Source organism: Dreissena polymorpha, chromosome 1 (assembly GCF_020536995.1).
Source record: "Dreissena polymorpha isolate Duluth1 chromosome 1, UMN_Dpol_1.0, whole genome shotgun sequence".
Classification (NCBI taxonomy): Eukaryota; Metazoa; Mollusca; class Bivalvia; order Myida; family Dreissenidae; genus Dreissena; species Dreissena polymorpha.
The window spans coordinates 82,825,174-82,840,839 of record NC_068355.1 but is presented as its reverse complement, the minus strand read 5'-3'; the positions used below and the strand labels follow the sequence as shown (position 1 = coordinate 82,840,839).

The following is a 15,666-nucleotide window of genomic DNA, read 5'->3' as shown; positions in this document are numbered from 1 at the left end:
ATATTTCCTACAAATAAACCCTTTTTTTTGTAACTTTTTATAACAAAGTATACAAATGTTATGCTGGCAGTACAACCCTACAACAGAAAATGTTACGCTGGCGGTACAAACTCCCAATGGCTCATTATAACATCAACAAATAATTAACTTAAATGTTATGCTGGAGGTACAAACTCCCAAAGGTTCATCACATTCATTCCACTTTAAAATTAAACAAAAAATTGTACGCTGGCGGTACAAACTCTCTAACTATTTATGCTGGCGGTACAAACTCCCAAAGGTTCATACTATACACTGGCGGTACAACCATCCCAAATGCTTTAAAAAAATGTTATGCTGGTGGTACAAACTCAGGTTCATAATCCTTCAACAGAAAAATTAACTGAAAATGTTACGCTGGCGGTACAAACTCTCAGAGTATCATAATCACAATTGAATACACCTGCGGTACAAACTCTCAGAATCAATGACAGATAATTCTTGAAAATGTTACGCCGGCCGTACAAACTATACAATGACAAAATGTTACGCCGGCGGTACAAACTATGCATAATCACAGACAGATATTTCTTAATGTTACGCCGGCGGTACAAACTCCCTAAGGTTCATAATCACACAGACAGATAATCCTAAATGTTACGCCGGCGGTACAAATTCCCTTAGGTTCATAATCACACAGACAGATAATTCTTTGAAAATGTTACGCCAGCGGTACAAACTCCCTAAGGTTCATAATCAAACAGACAGATAATTCTTTAAAAATGTTACGCCGGCGGTACAAACTCCCTAAGGTTCATTATCACACAGACAGATATTTAAAAATGTTACTCTACAATGACAAAATGTTACGCCGGCGGTACAAACTATGCATTATCACAGACAGATATTTCTTTGAAAATGTTACGCTGGCGGTACAAACTCCCTAAGGTTCATAATCACACAGACAGATAATTCTTTGAAAATGTTACGCCGGCGGTACAAACTCCCTAAAGTTCATAATAACATAGACAGATAAATTCTTTGAAAATGTTACGCCAGCGGTACACACTTCCAGATATGCATAATCACACAGAAAAAATCACACTGAAAAAAATGGAAGGTAGACTTTTAAATGTATAATTCTTAATTTATTTTTTAATTAAAAAACATGTAATAATAAATACAAACACACACAAGGGTATACCATTATGTTCGCAATCCACCAGTCAGTAGGTCAGAAAATTTATGAAATAGTGTGAATGATTCAATATTTTTTTATGACTAACAAAAATTAATACATTTTTTTTATAAAAAATACATAACATTTTTTTAACATGTGAAGTCATTTTAAAAATGAAATATTTCAATAAAACAATCTTTACATCAATTATAACCATTCAAAGTTCTTTAAAAGATGCAATTGCTGCAATTTGTATTTTCATTACTAAACAATTCTGCCACAAGTTTAGTTATGTATTGTATAAACAAAACTTTATTGTTTCTCCTGACATACAAACATATTATAGAACATAAAACAAGAGATGTGTTTGTCAGAAACACACTGTCCCCTTACTGCGCTGCGTTGATACGTTTTTTTTACCTTTGACCTTGAAGGATGACCTTGACCTTTCACCACTCAAAATGTGCAGCTCCATGAGATACACATGCATGCCAAATATCAAGTTGCTATGTGAAGGGGCATAGAAGTTATGAGCATTTTTTGAAACCTAAACGCGAAACCTAAACGCAGTGTGACAGAAAGACAGACAGTCCGATCACTATATGCCCTCCTTCGGAGACATAAAAATTAAACATTAGCAATCACAAATTCACAAAATCTATTTTAACAAGGGCTGTTTGTAAAGCATGCATGCCACCCATATGGGCTGTCAGTTGAAGTGGCAGCCAAAGTGTGAATTAGTTTTTTCACTGTGACCTTAACCTAGTAACCTGAAAATCGATAGGGGTCATCTGCTAGTCATGATAAATGTACCTATGAAGTTTCATGATCCTAGGCCTAATAATTCTTGAGTTATCATCAGGAAACCATTTTACTGTTTTGAGTCACTGTGACCTTGACCTAGTGACCTGAACATTATTAGGGGTTATCTGCCAGTCATGATCAATGAACCTATGAATTTTCATGATCCTAGGTGTAAGCATTCTTGAGTTATCGTCCGGAAACCATTTTACTGTTTCGAGTCACCCTGACCTTGACCTTGTGACCTGAAATTAATAGGGTCATCTGCGATTCATGATCAATGTACCTATGAAGTTTCATGATCCTAGGCATAAGAGTTCTTGAGTAATCATCCGGAAACCATTTTACTATTTCGGGTCACCATGACCTTGACCTTTGACCTAGTGACCTGAAAATCAATAGCGGTCATCTGTGAGTCATGATCAATGTACCTATGAAGTTTCATGATCCTTGGCATAAGTCTTCTTGAGTTATCATCCGGAAACCATTTTACTATTTCGGGTCACCGTGACCTTGACCTTTGACCTAGTGACCTCAAAATCAATAGGGGTCATCTGTGTGTCATGATCAATGTACCTATGAAGTTTCATGATCCTAGGCCTAAGTGTTCTTGAGTTATCATCTGGAAACCATCTGGTGGACAGACGGACATACGGACGGACCGACATGAGCAAAACAATATACCCCCTCTTCTTCGAAGGGGAACATAATAAAGCATTTTTATGTGAAGACAAGTTCATACAAAGCATTTCTAAACCGAAATCGAAAATTGGTAGAAAAATGCATATGAACAAATGTACAGTTACAATAGCTTATAAAGGACATCTCACTCAATACTTTCAGGGGATTATAAAGACAACTGGCGAAATAAGGAACATTTGACTGGATACAAATTGTTAAACACTACACCTCAATAATAGTGTCTTATTTGCCCACCAGAGACGTATATTTGCTAAAACAAATTCAATTGACTGATCCAATTTCACCATAAAATGAAACTCTGGGTTGGAATAAACCCATGTGTTCTAATAAAGATTGACGCAGAAGTTCTTGCAATAACCTTAAAATAAACAAAATATATCCTTCAAAAAGGCAGCACAACACATACAAAATGAGCAACAAGATGTGCATATACTGCATAAATGAAGTATACAGGTCCATCAAGATTTTTATCCACAGATGTTTCTTCCTTTCTTCATCTGAAATCATGACCAGTCGTGATCTGCACAGTGTTGTGTCTAAAATAAAACAAACCACATATCAATGCCAAACAAAAACAAGAGCTTTCTCCATCAGACATATGCCCCCAAAAAACGCTTTTTCAAAACCTAAAGGCAGAGTTTAAAACCTAAAAGCGGACCCTAAGTTTAATGTCAAGGTCAAAGGGGTCAAAATTTGTGTGCGTATGGAAAGGCCTTGTCCATATACAAATGCATACCAATTATAAAGGTTACATCTGAAGCGACATAGAAATTATGAGCATTTTTCGAAACCTTTAAGTGATATTATGGGCATTTTTCACTGTTGAATTGAGCTGAAAAGAATTAACAGGTCAAACGAGTTACTTAAAATGAGGTTACTGACCTATTATCTGCAACTCATCTTGCTACCAGTTGTTATTAAAAATATATTTTATATTTGATATCTTACGGGACTCACCCAGTCCTGTAAGCCATCCGTAAAACAAAATTGTGTCTTTGTGTCGTATGAACGAATCTGCACTAAAACTAAATTTAGGTACACATCGTACAAGCATGACCAGTTGTCAAACGAAAGTACAGTTTATATTCAATTTAATTCAAATGCATTATTTTTCTCTTTCAGGGATATTGTTTTAGTATGTTGATGCTGCATTATTAAATCTAAGTATATATGAAGTGAAAACACCAAAAATAAACAATGGTTGCGATAGACACCTATTAACTGTTAGATGCCCATAATATCACTTTAACGCAAGTGTGACGGACAGACATATGGACGGACGGACAGTGCGATCACTATATGCCGTCCTGTAACGTACTGAAAATCAAGCTGTAGAATAATTTATTTTTATTTTAAATGCCTTATAGGCTACTCAACAATACTTCAAATAAAATGCATTTTAAAACCTTGAAAAGCTGAAAACGTGAGAATACAAGAAATTTTAACAAAACATATAAAGGCTTAATTAATGCTTTAATATCTGTAGAACACTAGTTGCAGTATCGAGTTAATTTTGTGAGAAAATATCATTCAAGTTGTGTTCCTTCAAGGCATGGGAATTCCATTTTTAAATAAATGGATGAAAGTTAACCTTAACCTTGTCTTCCACTAGATTAAGGCAACAGAAAGAGCGACACATGATTGAAAATATTTGTGCCAAGTTTAATAAAATTCACTCAATACATGACTAAGTTATGCTCTGGACACAAACAGGATGCAACATTGTACCATATAAAGACATTTGACCTATAATAGTGACATTGACCTTGGAGGTAGGGAACTGGTATTTAAGCATACACAGTCTAATGATGAGGATCTTTTGTACCAAGTTTAATGAATTTCGCTTTATAAATGACAAACTTATGCTCCTTGGGACAGATGGACGGTCGTGATTCCCATATCCCATTTACTCCAGGACTCTGGGGGTTACTGGTTCGAGCCCTGATGGGGGCTACTTTTTTTCCTTTTTTTTTAATTTTATTCTTGATTTTTTACTTTAGCTTTTTAGATCCAGTGTTTACATTTATCAATATAAAGCACTTAAAGGCAAACTACAAAACATGCCAAAATCTGTGCAAAGGCCCCTTTACTATTAATCAGTTTTAATACTATTATTACTTATTTTTATAAAAACCATCATATGTTCAAAGAAAAAAAAGAGCAATACACAAACCATATATAAATCTTCTCTTCCTTTTGCCAAACCCTTTCCCACCAGAAGTGTTATCATCTGAAATGTTTTAATGGAATATTTTCATATGGATTACACTCAAAATTACACAATAATTTTCTACAGATGGGTTTGAGAAGGATAAGTAGAAACAAATTTTTTATGAAATAATGTTCATAATTATTTAATTGTCACATTTTTACTGTAAAACACATACTTAAACTTAAGTTTGTTCTTCCTGATCCTGTCAAATTCAAACTAAATACATAACAAATGAATTTCAACTCTATAACGAATGTAAAAAGATAACTTTAATGATATTTTCAAGATTTATGATAATAATAAATATCATATATATTTACTCTTCTTTTTGGCAACCCTGAGGTCAGAAGCTTCGTCTCCAGTTTTCCGCTTTTTTATCTGTAACTAGAATTATACAAATTACACCTCAATATTGTATTTTATTATTATACATGTATCTCATACTGTTTTCAAATTACATATTGTAAGGGTCCATCAGCCCATGTTTGAAAGCAAATATCCAAGCTCTTGGCATTGTGGTTTCAAGGAAGGAGTTTTTACAATATACATATAGGAAAACATATTTGCCTTCAGGGTTGGGCCAATTTTGACCTTTAAAGGCATAATTTGAACAATATTGGTAGAGGTGTTCCAGACGATGTTTAATGCCAAATATCAAAGCTTTAGTTTTAATATTTCAGAGAAGTTTTTTAAACTTTTCACTATATACATTTAAGGAAAAAACATTTGTCCCCTGGTATGGGGCAATTTCGACCCAAGAGGCATAATTTTAACATTCTTGTTTACTGTTTAGGTTCTTCATATGATGTTTCATGCCAAATATTAGAGCTCTAAGCTCTAGATGTTACTATATACATATAAGGAAAACTATCCGTTTCCATGGTAATATGAGTTATGCAAAGAACATTCCTGCCAAGTTTCATTAAGATTAGCCGAGTGGTTGATTAAGATTTACAAACTCAACATGTATATTCTAAGAGTATATACCATATGCTAGAAATGCAATATGGATGATTATCAAATCAGTTGGGGGGGAAATTTATACTCTGAAATGTGAAGAATGGGGCTGAATATCTCCCAATATTTAGGCAAAAATGAGCACTGTTACATATCTGACACACGACAAGGACCAATACCAGTCACAATAGCTCACCCTGAGCACGGTGAGCTCAGGTTAGCTAACAATATATGACCTTATTGTAGAAAAAGCTCACCAATGGCTGTCTGTTTTCCTTTTCAATCAGTTCACGAACTTCAGGAACCATTCCTTGTCCTGGTGGAAAGGCCTGCCTTATAGGTTGTCTCGGTAGCAGTGTTAAAGGAAATACTCCAGAATCTAAACTGTCCATGTTGGAATTGAGCGATTCGTAAAAGTCTAGCCACTTTTGTGTACTATCCTGCTTTTTGAAAAATAGTTTCAGAGCTTTAATTTGTTTAACATTTTTATCTATTTCAATTTTACTAAAATTTGGCTTCAATATTTCTGGCTTTCCACTTGGCGCTTTATTCAAAAAGTTCCCATTTAGGGCTGACCACGGCTGAGATTGTACCCCTTTATAAAACACTTTTACACCACCGTCCACAGAAACAAATTTAAAGTGCCAAGGTTGGGTGATGTGGTCAACTTTGTTCAAATCACCCTCAATCCATGACTTAACATCAAATAATTGTGTGATACGCTCTGCATTTTTCAAAACGTTTAAGAAGTCATCAAAATATTCAGCATCTTTAGTATTTAACAGCCTGGAAACCTCACTAAATTTTGCATCAATGTCTTCATGCGTGTGGCCAACAATAAGGAAGGACATATGAACCTGAAATATAATATATAATTATCAAATCCGTTAAATCAAATACCTTCAGTCAATAAAGTTGACAATGGCTGAACAAGATAAATGCCTTTCCCAAGTTTTATCTTAATTTGATTTTAAAAAATGCATAAACTACAAGATGGAATAATACTAAGAAAAACTATTCTTTTAATAATCAAATATAAATTATTTATATGTTTAGGCTACAAAAATGTTACCTGAAATAAAAGCCAAAAAGATGCAATTCTATAATTTTGAAAACAAACATTGCAGGATTCAAAACTATCATGTTTTTAGTGATATATATGATACACAGTAGTTGGCAACAATAACATATCTAGTCACATAGTGCACTTTTAAAGTTAATTAGTTATAGTAACTATCCTTTCCCTGATAGATACATGCTTTTACGATCCCTATCGATTCCCTGAATAGACTTGTTTCCGCGACGTTATCGATTTCCTGGTAAACAAGGTCTGTTTGTAAAACATGCATGCCCCCCTATATGGGCTATAAGTTGTAGTAGCAGCCATTGTGTGAATACGTTTTCTTCTAAGGGGGGCATAATAAGCATTTCTACTAAATCATGCTACAGAGGTTGAATAATTGTAAGTAGTGCACATGAATATTCAAATAATCAAGTTAATGAAAATGAAATTATTTGAATACTCATCCTTAAGAAAGACTGTAGTAAAACAGACACTGTGATCTTTGAAATCAACACTCACCTCATGGAAAACCTGTTCTGCCACTAACAATTCCAGAAATGCAAATACATAACGGTTCTTATTTTCCCTCCAACAGTTGTCTGCTTGGATAAACAAACTTGGAGGCAGGAAGTTGTTCTGAAATAAAAACATCCACAAAATTATTGCACAATAATGTTGTTCTCTAGAGTAAACAACAAGTAAAACTACAACATAGGGAAAACAATAAAAGTAAGATGGTCAGTGTTTATATCACATGATCATACACAAATATAGCTAGTCTGGCGAAAATGTGTTATACTAATGCTTTTTGTACGACTCGTATTCTGATGTAATCTATCCTATTAACCAACCTAAGCAAGAATTTATGAATCATGATCCTCTATACAAATTCATAAAACCAGGGGTCTCACTCTGGTTTGGGGGAACACCGAGGCGGGCGAAATCAGGCATCATTTTCCATAGGAGAATTTCAACCAAAACATAAGAAACTATAAAATATTTGTTTTAATCACTTAATTTGTCCTTTTTACTACAATCTATTAACAGTTAATACTTATCTATCAATTCTATTTAGTTTGAAACATTTTGAACTTGAACTTGACAATTCTGGGTCTAGGGCATTCAATTGTCTTGCATTTTTGCGGCATTTTTATCTGAAATGGGGGAACTATATTCTTTATGCTGGGGAAATATGGCCTTATTTAAACCCCAAAAACCAGAGATCGAGACCCCTGAAAATACTGACTGTACTATCACCATCTTTACCAAAAAAGCCATCATGTGGTATTTCACGAGTGTCAAGGGCTTTGGTTATTTTCAGAAATGTAGGTGCTTGAATGGCTTGCTTACAATTTTTTGTCGTCCAAGTATAATTATGTAAGATAACATGTACACAAACATTACTCACATGTACACAAACATTACTCACATTTGCCCTCGCTTGACGTAGTAGCTCTTTAAGTATGATGTTGATTGTCAAGTTGGGATCATGAGGATATTCATTAATGTCCACATAGGCATGAAACCCTCCATGCCCGTGACTTAGCACTCCAGTGACATGAGTATGCAGAAGATCCACTGCATGCAGATTCTGTAATTTTTCACATAACAGTTACAAAATCTTGCACAATACATCATTTAAATTTGGAAATCAAAAACGAACAAAATACTGAATCTTGTTTGTGTATTACGTATCCTAAAACTTAACAAGCATATCTGATTAATTGTTATCACCTGCCAAATAAAAAGCCTTTAGTTTCAATCAAACTCATAATTCTTGAGCTGAACTTAACAAAATTTGCTAGCGTACCACCACAATATGATACTAAGTAACAACTTTTCACTATTTTTGTTTTTTTAAGCGCCGCAAGTGTCCTAGAGACAACTTTAAATATAAATTAATAAATTTTGCATCAATGGTTGAATGGCAAGATATGTATTTTAGGAACTCATTAAATAAATGCTTTTTAATGTAAATATAGAATATTATGTAACTGTCGGATAGAGATCAAGTTTATTCTGCGAGGATGAGAAACATGTAGTGATAGACTTTCAGAGTGCTACAAAAATTTTGAGCCGAGCATGATAAACTTGATATCTTTCCAACACTCACATGATATTCTATTTATCCCATTATTTTGTGGTGTTTATCGTTCAAAAAAGAGTAAATATACTTAAATCTAAAAAAATAACGCTGGTGTCCCAATTTTGCTTGAAGTATTTGTTTACTTCAAACCTAATCATTTGCTATGACATCACATTGAAATATATATTGTTCCAAAAATAAAGATTGGAAACCATATTCTAAAAATATTTATAGTTCACAGCTCATATTCATACGATCACTTGTTATACTATTGGTTTTCGTTAGGTAATAGGATAAACATTTATTTCAGAAAAAAATATACCATACAAACTGTTTATATGCCCCTTTTATGGGTAACATTCTGTAAAGACAATTGCAAGCTTAAGACACACAGAGTAAGACACACAGGTGTGAGCTAAAATAGATTACCACCTAAGGCACAAAACCTCCTTTATCCTACCTTTGGGTTCCTCCCAGCAAAATGTGGCAAATTGGTCTTTGCTGTAAAAAATAGAGAATAGATTTATGCAATAAAAATTTAAAAAACAACTGTTTGTATGTTTGTTATATAAAAAATTAAATCACATATTATGTAAAGCATTCCTTTTTGGTACCATTGTATCCTGTGTGCAACTGTGGATGTAGTAAAAAAGTCTGGACAGGAAATTAAATTAATTACAGTATTTCATGCTTTTCAATGAAAGAGCGTAAAAAAAAACAAGAGAACAACAACATGATTTACTAATGACAAATCATAATACTATATATTTCAAAGTGTAAGATCGTAATATATATTTCATGGGTTGTAACAGAAACTCGTTATTTTCACTTGTGAAAATATTGTTTCGGTGACCACTCATGAAATATAATGCAATCTTACACGGAATCCAACAAATGTCCTCTATGACATAGATATATATATATAATTATGGAAAAAGTTAACATGTATATATGCATGGAGAAAGAAATGCAAATTTAAAACTCTATATGGCCTATAGTTAAAGGCTTTTTCTTCAAAATAATGGGAATTATTTTTTATAATGACATAATACAAAATGAAAGATTTTGTTCTGTTACAGTTTACACATTCAACAAAAAATTCATTCATTGTAATGTTTAGAAATCCTTATTATGGTGACCTATTTTTAGAAATCAGGTCAGGACAAATAATTGTTTTTGCCATTGTAACAAGGCCCCATCAAAGGCAGAACACTGGAACTTGGGAATATAGTTTTATGACTAGTTAGGATTTTCAAACTGCTCCTGTCAAAATTAAAGTGTATGGACACTTTAAATACCAACCTTGATCCATACCATCGATAATTATGGACATGTGCTGGCTTGGATTGCGTTGTGCCTGGTCTTTTTTGTTGTAATAGTACTTCCTTTCTAACCTGGATATCATTAAATAAGAGCTTTGAAGTTGCAAATAGTTAATAGTTTTAAGTGCATCTGTTTCTTTTGACATCAAACATTTAATAGGCAAAATTAAATTAAATTTGAAAGATGTATATCATTTCTTTGTTTACCATCATTAATGGGCAGTATGCAGGAAACACAAATATGCAGGATATACAATGTAGCACCTTTCTACCTATTTCACTTTGAATGTTTAAAAACATTTATGAAACTACATATTTATGTTCAATAAGTTTGGTGAATTTGGGATATCAATACATATGTAGGATTTATGGGGCTTAAAGGTCTTTTCAATTTAAGATAAAAGTCAATGAGCTTGATTAACTGAATAACTTTTACTAATTACCAGTGGTTATATAAAATAAGCCTTAGGGAAAGATATAGAGCAAAATTGGAGGATGCTGCACCCTGCAAGAAAATGTCAATGTCAGTCCAAAATTTTCACCATGAACCTTTTTATAATTTTCAATCTAGCAGCACCCAGTAAATTTTTCTGGTCATTAATCTTTCCCCTAATAATACACAGTCTGATTTGCATTCTGAACTTTAGAAATGCTTCTTACCATGTTTGTAAGGGAGTAATTCATTAAAGATTTGGTTACAAAAATAAATGAAAAATAAAAGAAATGAAAATACATAAATTACATTTGACGAATATTATGCTCTTCTTTCTTTTTCTTGTAGAAAGCACGCATCTCGAAAGAGGTGGTTTTGCTCATTAGCCTTTCTAATGTCACACAAGTTGTACATTTGCTGAAGCTGTTGGTCTGAAACATACATCGATCACTGCTTATGTTACACAGCTCCAGATAACTGATTCATTTTTGTTGTTGTTTAGAACCCATTTCGAAAATAAATTCCTGAAAACAAATTACCAATGCCTTTTTGGAGTATCCTTTCTGATGCATCACAATGAAGGTCTTAAGTCTTAAAAAAGTCCATGAAAATTGTCGTTTTACACTGTAACAGTTTAACCCTTTGCATGCTGGGAAATTTGTCGTCTGCTAAAATGTCGTCTGCTGAATTTCTAACATTCGCATTTTCGTCGATTTTTTTCAAAGAATACTATCAGAATAGCAAACAGTTTGGATCCTGATGAGACGCCACGTTGTGTGGCATCTCATCTGGATCCAAACTGTTTGCAAAGGCCTTTAAAATTTGGTTCCCTCATTGTAAGGGTTAACAGATGAGAAAGAATTAAGAAAGGCCAGGCTCTTTCAAGATACAGAGGCAATGAAATGGTGTTTTCACCAGGACTGGCATTCCAGAAAGTTTTTAGAGAAAATCTTAAATTCTACTTTTTCTAGTAAATTTTTTGAAGCAATATCCTTTCTATGTATGCGTTTTCGCCTATTGTACATGTGTGCCTCATTCTAAAACATATTTAATGTAATATAGTTAAGTTTTTGATTGTGTAGCATATTTTTTCATTTTTAAATTTTAACCAGATGTGTTTGTAAAACACTATATCCCCCATATATTTGACCTTTGTCGTTGACCTCGAGAGAATCTGATTCAACTGTATATTATTATATCTAGTAACTTACAAAAAAAAGGTTACATGTATATTGGTGTTAGACCTTGTAACAAATGCTGCAGACATTCAAAGGATATACTCAACACAAGATTCATTATGTGACAGCTGTAATAAAAAAACATATAGCTATAGATTCTAATTTTACGATGCCAAATTACATGTATTACAACTAACGCAGGTACATGTACATGACTTTGTAGTTTAAAAACGTCATATCAGCATAAAATTGTTTGTAACCCACAAAAAACGCATTATTTTACCTTTTTCGTTTTAACAAACTGGAAGCTGTCAATCCATTTCTTGTAGAACTGGCTTTTGCTCACTGGATTTTCCACATCCATTTTGTATTGTTCATAAATATAACTTTTCACTGTTCCATATGGCATCACAATCTCGTTTCGGTGAGGCATTCTTTCGCCATGAAATCTGAAGTAATCCTCCAGCCAAGCAATCAAAAGTAGAGTGCTCTTGTCCCAGTTACGTGGGGATTTCCCAGTTGGAGCTTCCTTGTTATTCATGCACATATCAGCAACTGTAGTTAATGTATTCTTGTTAACTCTCAATGCAGCCAAAAATGCTTTTGTACATAATTGTACTTCTTGTTTTTTAGACTGTACTGAAAAGTACCTGTATTTTCTGACTTTTTCAGATTTTTCATATGATGCTTTCAGCAGTGTTATCCTAGTCAATTTTGGATTATGCCAGAATTTTTCACGAATATCACGGACAAAATTAATATTCAACTGCATAATACACCGTTTTCCACAATAGCAGGGTGTGTTAAGTGCTGTCTTAATACTAAGAAACTTCAATGCTTTTAATTTCATTCTTCCTTCTGACTTTACCTCACCTGAAAACAAATGTTAAAACCAAGGCATAACAAATGGTTATTTTCTAGTTTAGTTTAAACCTATTTATTTTAGCTCGATTGCATAGAAAGTCATTCCTACTTATTTGAAATGCTCTCGAGTCCATTTCCTGGGCCTAGAACCAGTACTTGGTGTCTATATGGGAGATCGAAAGAACGCTCCCACAGCGGGGATCGAACCCGTGACCTCCCGGTCGCTAGGCGGACACCATATCCATTACACCACGGCGACCTCATTTATTTTCTAGCAAAAAGACAAAAACATTAAGCTTTCATCGCTATCCCAAATGTCTAAATATTCCTCATCACGCTGTACTTGTTCGCTATCTGTCATAGCACAGTCAGCAGATCCTGTAATGTCTTGTAATGTGGTCATAGAACAATTCACTGGGTCCCCAGAATCGGAGTCTGACCACCTTAATTGTACCAGTTCTTCATCGCTACTCCAGTTTACCTGGATTAGCTCTGGCTGCATGAATACAACCGCACACAAACACTGAAATAAAAACAAAATTTAATTGTAACTGTTTCCACCATAAATTATTTGTGAACAGTCTTCACAGTAATATATTTTAACCACTAGCCCGAATTATGATGCTTTATTGGAAACAGACAAAAAATCCAATAGCCCGACTATATAAATTATTAATTTCTAGTAGCCCGATTAACATTTAACCAGTCCTGGGCTGTCGGGCTTATAGTTAGCGTGAAGACTGTTTGTGAAGTTACAAGAATGAATACTGTGCACAACCTGTTAGGAATATAATTATATAAAATCACAATTTCAATTGCCCATCCTTACAAGTTACTGGGTATCCGGACAAAACCCCTCCCAGACATAAACCCTTCTTTCAGCCTAACAAGGCGAAAACTGTATGATAATAAAAACCAATGGTCGGGCAACCAAATCTTTCATTGAACAACCATTTTAAAAGTAAGTAGTTGACCGAAAGCCAACTGTAAATAAAATGCCAATTGGCAAATTTTAATCTTGAATTAAAATGTTTAATTTATGACGCAAGTTTATTCTGTTTACAAGTTGTCACTATACCTTTCTAAAAATAGATCACTGAGCGATGTTAACTTTAAACTTTTTTATGATTGGTTGATTTGCTAACTCGAGCGCATGGGTTTTCGAAAAATAGTTCATACTTGTTTTTGTAAGCGTTGAACACACAGCAATCAGGGCTTGACACTAACTTTTTTACCTACTGACCCAAAGGACCACCAGCTTTCAGATATTACTGGTCCTCCAAGATTTTAAGTGGTCCGACAATATCTATGTTATTTTACCTACATTTCAATTAACTTTCCGGACTATCCACAATGTATTGTGCATTTATAAAAAGAAAACTATACTATCTACTGAACTATCTCTTGTCCTTTTCATAATTGCTGTACTTCAAGCTTCTCTTCATTAGTTTTAGGGTTTTTAGGCGGAGGTAACAGGTTCAATCACCCCCGGAATGAAATTCCACATCGTGAAAATTTGTTATCTTGAAAATACGCACATTTATTCTCCGGCAATATCAAAACATTATTCGGCGCTCTCCATTGTAAATTTGCACGGTAAACAAAGTATATTCTGATGGTACTAAGATCAATAAAATGCTAATTATTGCTGCTTTTTCAAAATAATAAATACCATTTTGTTAATTTCTCAATCCAAACGCTTCGAATTTTATGTTAATTTGTGTATCGATCACGGCGAAGTCCAGAGACATTTGCGGAATGCAAATCGATTTTTTGATCCGACAACAGGTTTTTGTCATTCGGGCATCTAGAAAAATTGGAATTTCCAATATGCTGCTATTTTTCATCCCAGTCTCGAGTAGGCCCAAAAAATAATGATGAAATTATCGGTTTATTATGAACAAATAAAGTTGTTTATTAATGAAAACAGCTTTCCACCAGTATTTCACATTGAGCCGGCCAGGATTTTTAACTGGTCCGACGGATCAACCAAATTTCTAGTTTCACTGGTCCTCCCTATTTTTTACTGACCCCGGGTCAACGGACCACTGTTAGTGTTGAGCCCTGGCGTTAAAATAATTGAACTGCAGAATGCAATCGCAGATTGCAGAAATGAACTGTGCGCCAATTTAAAGACTATAAAATGTGCGACTTCAATCAAAGGCCATGAGAAAAACAATGACTCAAATTGTAAACTACAATGTAACATCCTCTAAGATAATTTAAAGGGATGGTAAACTACAGTCATTTGTATACACACTTGAAGTTTCCACTACCAAATGACAAAAATGGCAATAAATTAGCCTACTCTTACTAGAAAACAGCCATGTGTGCTCTCAAAAGAACAAAAAGTACCAGTACATCATTGATTATGTGTTAACGTAAACGGTGTCCATGTACATACTGTACAAATGTATTTTTCAAAGTGAATGGCTATGTGTCGCTAAATGCGTGTTACTGGGGATTTCAAGTCTGTAATTGGATGGTTTATTATGTGTTTTACTGTCAACTGTCCGACTTTTCACGGATTCACCCTACAAGTAGTCGAGTAATAAACATTGGACACTTGATGAGCATTTCCATTAAAAAAACCTGTGGATTTCCTGTTCTAAAATTATAAAGTCGGACACATGTAAATTTCATCGGAATTGAGTGAGTTATTACGTGTGTCTGACTTACGTACTGTCCGAATTTACGTACTAAACCAGTAACCTAGTTTACCTTATCTCAACGAACAGAAGACGTTTCCTTCGCTAAATCGACATTAACCTTACTTTCATCGTAAAAGAAGTTAAACAAATAGTCAGCACTTCTTTAAAATACATTATAAACACAAGTATTTTATATAAACACATGTCAACACTTTTCTTCAAATAAAAACACCCGCCA

The 15,666-nt window shown here is 34.0% G+C and overlaps 1 protein-coding gene and 1 long non-coding RNA gene across 4 annotated transcripts in view; one reads left to right on the top strand and one right to left on the bottom strand.

Moving 5' to 3' along the window:
• The first annotated feature begins 543 nt into the window (after positions 1 to 543).
• LOC127838269 (uncharacterized) lies at positions 544 to 981 on the top strand. The gene is made up of 3 exons (XR_008029749.1): positions 544 to 603; positions 664 to 727; positions 928 to 981. It is a non-coding gene; the product is annotated as an uncharacterized LOC127838269 (long non-coding RNA).
• An 819-nt stretch (positions 982 to 1,800) lies between these two features.
• Positions 1,801 to 15,666, bottom strand: part of LOC127837965 (uncharacterized) — a 13,922-nt gene continuing 56 nt past the window's right edge. Inside the window, exons 1-12 of one of the 3 annotated variants that reach the window (XR_008029580.1) lie at positions 15,499 to 15,666; positions 12,197 to 13,300; positions 11,045 to 11,166; positions 10,283 to 10,374; positions 9,441 to 9,481; positions 8,324 to 8,485; positions 7,414 to 7,530; positions 6,089 to 6,688; positions 5,195 to 5,258; positions 4,836 to 4,892; positions 2,494 to 3,198; positions 1,801 to 2,348 (exon numbers count right to left, since the gene is read on the bottom strand). The exon at positions 15,499 to 15,666 is cut by the window's right edge and continues 56 nt beyond it. Coding sequence is in view for 2 of the 3 variants with exons in the window: in XM_052365452.1 (XP_052221412.1) it covers positions 2,924 to 3,198; positions 4,836 to 4,892; positions 5,195 to 5,258; positions 6,089 to 6,688; positions 7,414 to 7,530; positions 8,324 to 8,485; positions 9,441 to 9,481; positions 10,283 to 10,374; positions 11,045 to 11,166; positions 12,197 to 12,763 (2,097 nt within the window). In the remaining variant the exon portion in view is untranslated. Of the gene's footprint in view, positions 3,199 to 4,835; positions 4,893 to 5,194; positions 5,259 to 6,088; positions 6,689 to 7,413; positions 7,531 to 8,323; positions 8,486 to 9,440; positions 9,482 to 10,282; positions 10,375 to 11,044; positions 11,167 to 12,196; positions 13,301 to 15,498 lie in introns of all 3 variants that reach the window. The other 2 variants (XM_052365452.1, XM_052365444.1) reach the window with 2 other exon arrangements.